General features: G+C 60.0%; 1 protein-coding gene across 1 annotated transcript; it reads left to right on the forward strand.

Annotated features, from left to right (window-relative positions):
• The first annotated feature begins 467 nt into the window (after positions 1–467).
• Positions 468–7,921, forward strand: TUBB3 (tubulin beta 3 class III). The gene is made up of 4 exons (XM_080643739.1): positions 468–819; positions 5,225–5,333; positions 5,756–5,866; positions 6,575–7,921. Exons 1-4 carry the CDS (start codon positions 763–765, stop codon positions 7,648–7,650), a joined length of 1,353 nt encoding a protein of 450 aa, XP_080499865.1. The 5' UTR covers positions 468–762; the 3' UTR covers positions 7,651–7,921.
• Positions 7,922–10,785: the final 2,864 nt, after the last annotated feature.

Consider the following 10,785-nt stretch of genomic DNA (forward strand, 5'->3'; position numbering starts at 1 on the left):
GTGACATCAGGGAGTAAGAGGACTGCACACCCCCACTCTGTGGGTCTCTCGCCTGGTGTGTCCTCATGACAGTTCCCGGCACAATATTCCCTGAGCAGTGCTACCTGCGGGCACTGCCTGGCGACACACAATAAGGCCCGTGTGTAATCTTCGGCAGTAGCGGGGGTGGGGTGGCTCCCCCACTGCAGAGGGGGCCAGCGAAACGGCCGCCACACCCACCGCAGCCCTCCCGCACCCACAGCCACTCTGACTCGGGATTTCTTTGCCCCGCGCTGGCTGTCGGGCCTTTTCCTCCCCCCACCCCCACCCCCAGCCTCTCCGGGGTCCAGAAGAGCTCAGAGTACCTTGTCGGCCCCTCGTGCACAGACAGGGAGCGGGGAGGCGTCCACCTCACCCACTGGGGTGGGAAGATGGGGTCGGTCCCTAGGCGGGTGTAGGGAAGTAAGACCCTCCTGGCAAAGCCGGGTGGATCGGAGGGGGAGCGGGGGCGGGGTCCAAGGACCAAGGGCCTTCTATTGTCCTCCCTGGATCCCGCCAGCCCCTCCTTTCCGGTGAGCGGGTCCCCAACCCCTCGCCAGCCGCGCTGAGACGCGGTGCAGATGCGGCGGCGGCCGTGCCGCAGCGGCGGCGGCGCCCCCATTGGTCGCGCTGTGACGCCGGAGGGCGCGGCGGGCGGGGCCCGGCCTATAAGAGCGGCGGGCGGCTGGGGCTCCTCAGCCGCCCGGCCCGTCAGCTTCCCGCAGCCGCCCGCCGCCCGCCGACATGAGGGAGATCGTGCACATCCAGGCCGGCCAGTGCGGCAACCAGATCGGGGCCAAGGTGAGGCCGCGCCGCCCCGCGCGCGGAACCCGCGCCCCACGCGCCTGCCGTGTCCCCGTCCGAGCCAGCCCCTGGGAGGGAAGCGGGAGCCCCTGGGAGGGAAGCGGGAGCCCCTAGGAGGGAAGCGGGGAGCACCGCGTACCTCTAGCCGCAGTCGCCCCTGAAAACGGAGAACAAAGTGCCCGGCCTCCCTGACGCCCCCGCCGCCTCTCCCCGACCCCCGCGGGCACCAGGGCCTCGCTGAGCGCAGCGCCATCGCCACCTCGCGCCCACCACTCCCGGCCGCCGCGGATGCTGCGGGCTGGCTGGGCGTGGCCCGCACTGGGGTCGCAGCTCAACCTGAGCTGGGCGGGTGAGTGGGCTGGTTTGAGTGAGGCTCACCTTCAAAGTCATGATGCCCCCGCACCCAGGAACGGGAGGTCCTCCGAGCAGCTGGAGCCGCCTGGTGACCCCAATCTTGCTGCGCTAACCCTCGGCTGCCCGGCCCCACCCTGTTCCTTTGTTGGGTGAGGATTGGGCCCGGACTCCAGGTGACCTTGGTCCAGGACCAGCCCCTCCCTCAGCGCAGCCCACCTGGGCGAGCCCCCCAAGGGATGGCACCGCCGAGTCTGGGGGTTGGACGTGGGAACAAAGCCGGCCTCCGGGCGTGGGAAGCTCTGCGCCGCGCGGCCCCTCCCGTCCATTGTTAGCCCCCCTCTCAGATGTGGGGACTGAGGCGGGAAGAGGATGGCCAGTACTCAGGAGCCGATGTCAGGTCACCGAGTCCGGGAGGCTGTCCCGGGCCCAAGGTCACCCCGCCTGGGCGAGACCCAGCCGCGCCGCCCCCGGCTCAGTCCCTGCGGGGCCCAGGGCGGGGTCCAGGCGGCGAGCGCAGCCCGATGCCCGCCCGGGTCCCGGGACCACGAGCGGGAGGAGCGTGGCTTAGTCAGGACCACGGCCAGGGACCCAGCGGGGGAAGTAGTTGAGCGGATTCCCCAAGGCGGCGGGGGTTGGAGACAGGTCTTGGAGGGAAAGGGGCCCAGGAAAAGCTTCCTCTGGAGGCTGTTGCCATGGAAACGGCGAGAACAAAAAGCTAATTTCTACAGGGCTGGGGCACCCACGTGGTTGACATGTAAATTGCAACTTGTGCTCTAGGGTGGAGGCCCTCGGATGGGTCCCGGAGGCGGAATCTGAGACTCCCAATCACGGAGGAGACAGCTGTGCTGCCCGGGGAGGGGCTGGGGGAGGAGAGGCCTGGGGGATGGTGGCCTCAAATCAAATCCGAGCTCCTGGGGCCGTCCTGACAGCTGCCGGACTAGGTGGGAGGGGCGGGGGTTCCTTAATGCAGTCACAAGGTCCAGGCCTGCTCTGAACATCTGCTCCTCAGAGGGTCAGAGGTCACGGGGTGGTGGGGGGCAGTCCTGAGTCCCGCCGGGCCTGGGGGCGGGGGGAGGGGGTCCATGCCCCTCCCTCCACAGCCAGGACGGCCTCCTCTCTGGGGAAAGTGGGGTGCACCTGCCGGCTGCTGGCGACGGTGTCCTCTGCAGACAGAGCGTTTGCTCATGACTTTTCATGCCTTTCGCACTGACTTTTAAATTTATGTCAGTCTTAAAAATTAATATCTGGTCATTTTAAACACATCAAACAAGAGAGAAGTGCATCTGCGGGAGAGGAATTGTTGCTTCCTTTTCTGTCTGCCGCCTCCCTGCCTGGAAAGTCTCCAGAGACCAACCCTGGAGAAAGTGCTCAGAGCCCCCTCCCTCCAGGTCTTCCCACTCCCCCCAGGCCTCCCCACTTCCCCCAGGTCCCCCCACTTCCCGAGGTCCCATCTGGAGAACCTGCCTGCCCACCACCGGCAGCTGCTGACTGGGGTGATCTGGGGGCGACTTTCCTGCCTACAGTCCTGAGTGGAGTCTGGATCAAGCTGCTGGCTCTGGGGAGGGTGGGGTGGTGATGGAGGGAATTCGGGGCGATCCGGGACTAGGGGACTATGCCTTCCTTGAGCGTAGTGATGGGACATCATGAGTCCTGACTGGGAGCACTACATGTTGGGCTCCGTGTCAGTGTTTTACTGGAATCCCCTCCAGGGTGCGGTGACAGGGTGTGGCCCTTCCCCAAGAATGAGAAAGCAGCTCTCCCGGAACGAAGCAGGAGTTTGAATTTATCACATCAGGGTGCACGGGGTACCTGGCCCCCCACAATGGGTGCGAGAAGCCCAGAGACCCTTCCCTCCGCCCCTCGGGAGGCAGGGCCGCCCTGGAGCCTTTGTCTGGCCCTTCTCTCCGCCGGCCGCAGGGCGTGGCCGCGGAGGGGTGGGGCCCTAACAACCAACCAAAGGAGGGGTTTCCCGTTTCCTTGTCCCGCCCCCTTTCCCTTGCGCCTCCTTGATAGGTTACAGTTGGGCTAGCTGGGGGAGAAAGGGAAGAAGAGGTTTGGGGTCTTGAAGGGGCTTAAAGCCCATGAATCGGCCAGTCCTCGCCGCTCCCCGCCCCATGCTGCCCGCCCCCTCCAGCCCCTCAGCGGCAGGCAAAGGATCAGCACCTCGGACAGCGCCCGGGCCCAGAGCCTGACCCGCCCAGAATCCGGGCAAAAAGGAGGTATGAAATAGGAGCTTGGCCTGGACCCTGGGGTCTGCGGCCACCTAGCAGTTTCTCACCTGTAGTGGTGATCATAATTATTTCTTATTTAATGTAAAAAATGTACTTTATTATGTATTAAATGTTACATAATCTAAGTAGATCTATTTAATATTTTAAATTATAACCTCTATTAGTTTTAATTACAAACGCAGTTATTAATATATCCCCCCTTAACAAATGGAAACATTGCAGGTAAGACTGTGCCCATTTAACCACCTCACCCCTCCAGGTCCCCCCACAGCGGGAGTTGTCATTGTTCCACTTCCTGATCTGTGCACCTAGATCTTTGTGGAAAATATGGCATCTGTCCTGAGGTTTCCTGTTTTACTCTGTTACTTCTGTGCCTCTTCACCAAGGATATGTCTTTTTTTTTTTAAATCCTCACCTGAGGATATTTTTCCATTGATTTTTAGAGAGAGTGGAAGAGAGAGGGAAAGACGGAGAAACATTGATGTGAGAGAGACACATCAATTGGTTGCCTCCTGCACGTGCTCCGGCCACGTTGGGGGGGAGTCTGCAACCAGTCTGACTGGAATCGAACCTGGGACCTTTTGGTCTGCAGGCCGACACACTATCCACTGAGCCAAACCGGCTGGGGCTACTCTTCCGGTTTTTAAAAAATTTAATCTTTATTATTATTTTGCATGTGAAGTTAATATGTGCACGTGATAAAGAACTCCAAAAGAACCAAAAGGCATGCTCTGATCAGAGGTCTCTCCCCCAACCCAGGAACACAGGCCGTGGCACCGCTGTGTCTGTGTGTCTGTCCGAGGCATCTATGGATAGATACTAGTAAGCACATGCAAACTGATTTGTGATAGATTTTTTTAACTGGACAGCCTTCTCACTGCACATGACTCCTATGGAGGGGTCTGTTGTTTCTCGATGACTTCACACCCATCCAGCTTCTGAAAAGAACCCTCAGGAGCAAAAGGAAGGGGCACTGGACCAATGGCCATAGCATATGACCTCCTGCCTGCAGGGGCCAACTGGAAGTGCCCCTGGGGGAGGGCAGAGCTCTGTCCAGCAGGGGTTTGTCCTTGTGCAGACACACGTGCTCATAATTCCACGCGGCACCCGGGCTTCACCACACACCGTCACATGCTCCCACAGATAACTCCACTCGCACAGCGACCCGTTTTCATCCTCAGACCCATTAAGCAGATGTGGACACTGAGGCACAGAGCATCTTCAGGACCTGCCCAAGGTCACATGGCTGGGAAAAGGCGGTCCAGCTCTGAGTCTTGGTCCGGGGCTGCTCCCCTGCCTGCTGCAGTCGGGGGAGCAGAATGTGAGAAGCACTGTGGGTTCCGGCCCAAGGGGGAGCGTGAGCCCCGAGAATTAGGGCTGTGCCAGCTGTGGATGGAGAGGCTGGGCGACCCTGGGCACGTCACTCCCCACAGGGGGCTCCTGTGTTTCCTGTGGCTAAGGCTGACGGTGTTCCGGACACTGCTGGGCCCTGTGGCTGGATGTCTGCTGCCCCTGAGGGCACAAGCATCTTGGACTCTGTCCCCTTTCTGTGCGTCAGTCTCCTCGTCTGAAAATGGAATAATAAAAGCCATCCAAAGGGGGTGCTTGTTGCTAACTCTGGTCAGCAAGTGCAGAGCTGTTTTGTGTCAGCTGAGTCTCGAACCCCTCGGAGGGCTCTGGCCACCAGGATGTGACATTTATTAAACTTTCCTGACAGACGACGGAGCTTAGGGCTCTCCAAAGTCTCTCCCAGGGGCTATTGCAGGCTTTGGGGCCAAGCCTGTCATGGCCCCTGCTGACCCCCGTTTCCCCTGCAGTTCTGGGAGGTCATCAGCGATGAGCACGGAATAGACCCCAGTGGCAACTATGTGGGGGACTCGGACCTGCAGTTGGAGCGCATCAGCGTCTACTACAACGAGGCCTCCTGTGAGCACCCCACCCTCCCTGGGGGCTGGGGGACACCTGAGCTGGGCCCCCTGGACCTGCCCTCCCATTGCTGGGCTGGCAGGTTAGGTGTAACCTGGGACTCACCACAGTGAGATTCAAACATGTTCTCGGCCAGAGACATGTGCACAGTCCAGGGGGACAGACAGGATCCTGAAGGTCCCTTCAGAGTCCTTCTGACGGTCCAGAGCAGGGGTCACCTGGAGGGCTCAGGCAGGGGATGCTTGGCATCTGGTGTGGGATGATGTCCATGCTGAACTGGAGAAGTTTGGTCTGGGCTGTCCAGTGTCAGTCCCCATGTCACACGTGGTTCCAGCTCTCTGACCCAGAGTCTAGTGGGGGCAGGACTAGGAAGGAGGAGCCCTGAGCCTCCATGATGCACATCACCCGCCCTCTCCCCTCAGCTCACAAATATGTGCCTCGGGCCATCCTCGTGGACCTGGAGCCCGGAACCATGGACAGCGTCCGGTCTGGGGCCTTCGGGCACCTCTTCAGGCCTGACAACTTCATCTTCGGTAAGTTTCGCGTCACGGCAGACCCTCCACCGCAAACCCAGGTCCACGGGAACGAAAGGGCACAGCCCCCCACTTCCACAAACTTGCAGGCAGAGCTGACCCCCACTCTGCAGCTGGCACTGGAGACCCAGAGAGAGGGCTCTGTGCAGGGAACAGAAGCCACTGTGCACTGCAATTAGAGCTCGTGCAACACAGAACTACACGGACAGGACCCTGAAGGACTGGTGGCCCCAGAGGCGGGAGCTCATGAGAGTGTCACTGGGATCCAGAGGTGGGGTGATCCTGTGCCCTCGACTCCGTGACAGGGCCTCCCTCACCTCTGCCTTCCAGAGCTTAGCACCCCAACCGACGGGCACCGGTCCAATCCCGACCCAGAGCTGCAAAGGACTCTGGGGTTGTAGTTGACGCTTCCGGCACTGCCCAGGGGGGTGGGTGGGCTGGAGGGAAGGGATGATGGGTTCACTCAGAACCCGCAAGCGAGACAGAGCAGCGGCTGCAACTTCAGGTTCTCAGTTTCTGACCAGAGCCCTTCACACGGTGCCGGGCAGCAGGGACCCAGCTGGTGTGGAGAGCCATAGGCAGAGGAGGGGTGGGCCCCCAGTTTGTAGAGGGAAAGCAGGCACAGGGCTGCGACAGTTGCCTTTTGGGTTGGGACGTTCAGGCACTGGAGGCCTGACCCTGTCCGTGCCGCCTTCTGACTCCCCACAGGTCAGAGTGGGGCCGGCAACAACTGGGCCAAGGGTCACTACACGGAGGGCGCCGAGCTGGTGGACTCCGTCCTGGACGTGGTGCGGAAGGAGTGCGAGAACTGCGACTGCCTGCAGGGCTTCCAGCTGACCCACTCGCTGGGCGGGGGCACCGGGTCCGGGATGGGCACCCTGCTCATTAGCAAGGTGCGGGAGGAGTACCCCGACCGCATCATGAACACCTTCAGCGTGGTGCCCTCGCCCAAGGTGTCGGACACGGTGGTGGAGCCCTACAACGCCACGCTGTCCATCCACCAGCTGGTGGAGAACACGGACGAGACCTACTGCATCGACAACGAGGCCCTCTACGACATCTGCTTCCGCACCCTCAAGCTGGCCACGCCCACCTACGGGGACCTCAACCACCTGGTGTCGGCCACCATGAGCGGGGTCACCACCTCCCTCCGTTTCCCCGGCCAGCTGAACGCTGACCTGCGCAAGCTGGCGGTCAACATGGTGCCCTTCCCGCGCCTGCACTTCTTCATGCCCGGCTTCGCCCCCCTCACCGCCCGGGGCAGCCAGCAGTACCGGGCCCTGACGGTGCCCGAACTCACCCAGCAGATGTTCGACGCCAAGAACATGATGGCCGCCTGCGACCCCCGCCACGGCCGCTACCTGACGGTGGCCGCTATCTTCCGCGGCCGCATGTCCATGAAGGAGGTGGACGAGCAGATGCTGGCCATCCAGAGCAAGAACAGCAGCTACTTCGTGGAGTGGATCCCCAACAACGTGAAGGTGGCCGTGTGCGACATCCCGCCCCGGGGGCTCAAAATGTCCTCCACCTTCATCGGCAACAGCACGGCCATCCAGGAGCTGTTCAAGCGCATCTCGGAGCAGTTCACGGCCATGTTCCGGCGCAAGGCCTTCCTGCACTGGTACACGGGCGAGGGCATGGACGAGATGGAGTTCACCGAGGCCGAGAGCAACATGAACGACCTGGTGTCCGAGTACCAGCAGTACCAGGACGCCACGGCCGAGGAGGAGGGCGAGATGTATGAAGACGATGAGGAGGAGTCTGAGGCCCAGGGCCCCAAGTGAGGCAGCCGGGGACCAGGGCCAAGAGGGCTGTCCCCATAGCCACGCAGCCGCTGACGCCGCCCCAGCCTCGCCCCACAGCACATCACCCTAGGCCCCCGAGTGTCTGTCCTTCGTATTTGCAGCACTCAGCTCTGTCTTCCCTCCATAGGTCGTTCCCATTTTTCTGTCTCGTTTGTCAGCTCTGGGTCTGAAGTCTTATGTGTGGTTTTTTTTAACTTGTTTGTGTTCATATTTGGGGGGGGATACTTAATAAATTTATTGCTGTCAGATACCCTCCCTGGTGCTGGAGATTTCTTTTTATTCTGGGGAGTTGGGCCCAGAGGGTTGAGGAGGGACAGATGGAACCTGGGGCAGGCAAAGAGTCCACTGTCTCCCCGGTGGGTGGCTGAGACAGGCCTTTGCTCGGAGCCTGCAGGTGTCTCGAGGCCCAGCCCCCAAGGGGCTCCTGGAAGGGACGGTGGGGAAATGGGCCTTGTTTGGATGAAGCATCAACTCAGATCCCCAGTCAGGCTCTCCCATGACTTGGAAACAATCCCTAGTCCTACAGGTGACGCACATTCCAGAGCTTTCCTCTGGCTCACCTGTGCGCTGTGTGTCAGAGGCAGGAAGGCCGAGATCCAAGGGAGAGGTGGCCAGGGAGGACTCCAGCACCCCCTGGGAAAATGTGTGCTGAATGGTTGGGGTTTGCGGCAGTTGCGGGGGGCTGGGGCTGGTGGTGGCTACAGCACCCAGGCGCAGGCTGGGAGGGAGTGATGGTGGCCCCTTTGTCCCCTAGTGGTCACTTCCTGTGGCTGCAGGGCACCTGGTGTCCAGGCATGGGTACCTGAAAAGTGGAACCTGGCTGCCCCCGTCTTCCACAGGAAAAGAAGCGAACACCCACGAGGTGCTGAGTGCCCCGGGCCCACGCTGGTTGTGTGTAGACCTGCACTGGGCCCAGGTACCTCCTCCCTCAGCCCAGGGTGTCACAAACCGGCTCCCTCCCGGCAGGAGAGTGGCTGTTCTATGTGGGTATCTGTGCGGAAGGAGGGAGCCAGCGGGACTGAGGGCCCTGATCCAGACAAGGACACCAAAGCCGGAGCCGCAGAGAAGCGCATTCTCGCAACGGACTGCACGGTGCCGGGCGGCTCTGAGACTCTCCCATCTGCTCAGCACCCCACATGAGGCTGCAGGGTCGGGGGAGGGGTGACTTCTCAGGGCCGCCAGCCTCCACAAAGTTGGGGCGTCCACAGCTCGGGTTCTCAAAGGGTTCTGTGACCTAAAAGGAGTTGAGACACCTGCTCAGAGCTGACCTAGGTCTTCCCAGCTCCCAACAACCACAGGAGCTCATGCTGGGCCCAGGCCACTGCTTTACGGGCCCTCCTCTCAGCGAACCTTTGCATTTCTGTCCGCCTTTCATGGCCAAGGAAGAGAGCGCAGGGAGGACATGTGCCAGCTAGCAAGTGGCAGAGCCAGGTGTTTGGCCCAAGGCTGTGCCCTCCTCGACTTTGCTTCAAATGGCTCCAAATCACACGTCCCTCCCGAGCACCTGTGCCCACAGAACCTCATCTCTGCTCACATCACTCAGCCAGTCCCACCTCCTTCGGCCACCCTGCCTTGGAGGGGCTGGCTTTGAAGCACACACGGAAAGTGGTGAGAGCGGCAGGTGGCCCATAACAAGGTCGCAAGTGTCAGCTCCTCTATGTATCTGTTATTATTATTATTATTATTATTTTTAAATATATTTTATTGATATTTTACAGAGAGGAAGGGAGAGGGATAGAGAGCTAGAAACATCGATGAGAGAGAAACATCGATCAGCTGCCTCCTGCACACCTCCCACTGGGGATGTGCCCGCAACCCAGGTACATGCCCTTGACTGGAATCGAACCCTGGACCCCTCAGTCCGCAGGCTGACGCTCTATCCACTGAGCCAAACCGGTTTCGGCTATTATTATTATTTTTTAAAATATATTTTTATTGACTTCAGAGAGGAAAGGAAAGGGAGAGAGAGATAGAAACGTCAATGATGAGAGAATCACTGATCCACTGCCTCCTGCACGCCCCCCACTGGGGATGGAACCCACAACCCGGGCATGTGCCCTGACCAGGAATGGAACCGTGACTTCCTGGCTCATAGGTCGACACTCAACCACGGAGCCACGCCAGCCGGGCTGTATCTGTTATTATTAACGAGGGGAGTTTTTTGCAGGGACACATGGGCAGGAGGGGCAGGAGGAGCCAGCTCAGTGGCTGCTTCGTCTCAGAACCTCCTAGAAGGCCCGACACCACCCAGCGTGGGTGACCCTATTGCAGGTGTTTTGGGTCAGCCACCTCATTGGCTGTCTTGCCCAGGTCCACCTGCCCATTGCAGTCTGGGTGAAGGGCCAAGGCGTTCATACCTAGGCACACTCTAGTCCCAACCCTCCCTGTGCCCTCTGCCTGGCCAAGGGCAGGGGCTGTTTGGGAGCTAGGAGATGGATGACCTCATGCCCAGTGAAACTGGGATTTAGATAAACAACACTCCACTTGGGCATGTTAACACTAAGCAATGGTTTCTGAGTTGCTAACGCCAATCATCCCAGACTGGGGGCTCCTGGCAGCACCCATGGTGGTGAGCTCTTCACTACGTCACAACCCTGACAGGCAGATGCTTACAGATGAAGAGACTGAGGCCTGCAGACAGGCGAAACGGCCCCAAGGCGCAGCTGCAAGCAGCAGGGCCACGGCGTGTGGCCAGGTCCCTTTCCCCCTCTAGGAAGCTTTCCCAGTTGCAAAGAACAAGTCCCTGACCGGGGATCGAACCCGCCACTTTTTGGTGTATGGGACGATGTTTTAACCAATGGAAGCACCTGGTCAAGGCAGGCTTACGAACTTAATTATGGCGATCGTTTCTCAGGTGCCTGCACATGGCTAAGCTTTCAGATTGAACACTTACCCACGTGCACTTTACTGTATGCGCACAATACTTCACTAAGCTGCTAAGGAAAAGGATACTTTCAATGACGCCTGTCTCAGCACAAATCAAAGTCGTGTGTTTACAAATGGCCCCATCTCAGTCCTCTCACTTCCCTTCCACCGAACCAACTCAGGGAACCAACTCTGGCCGCACTGACCTGCTTTCCGTTTCACAGGCACAGCAGGCTTTCGCTTCCTGGG

Source organism: Plecotus auritus, assembly GCF_963455305.1.
Source record: "Plecotus auritus genome assembly, chromosome: 10".
NCBI lineage: Eukaryota > Metazoa > Chordata > Mammalia > Chiroptera > Vespertilionidae > Plecotus > Plecotus auritus.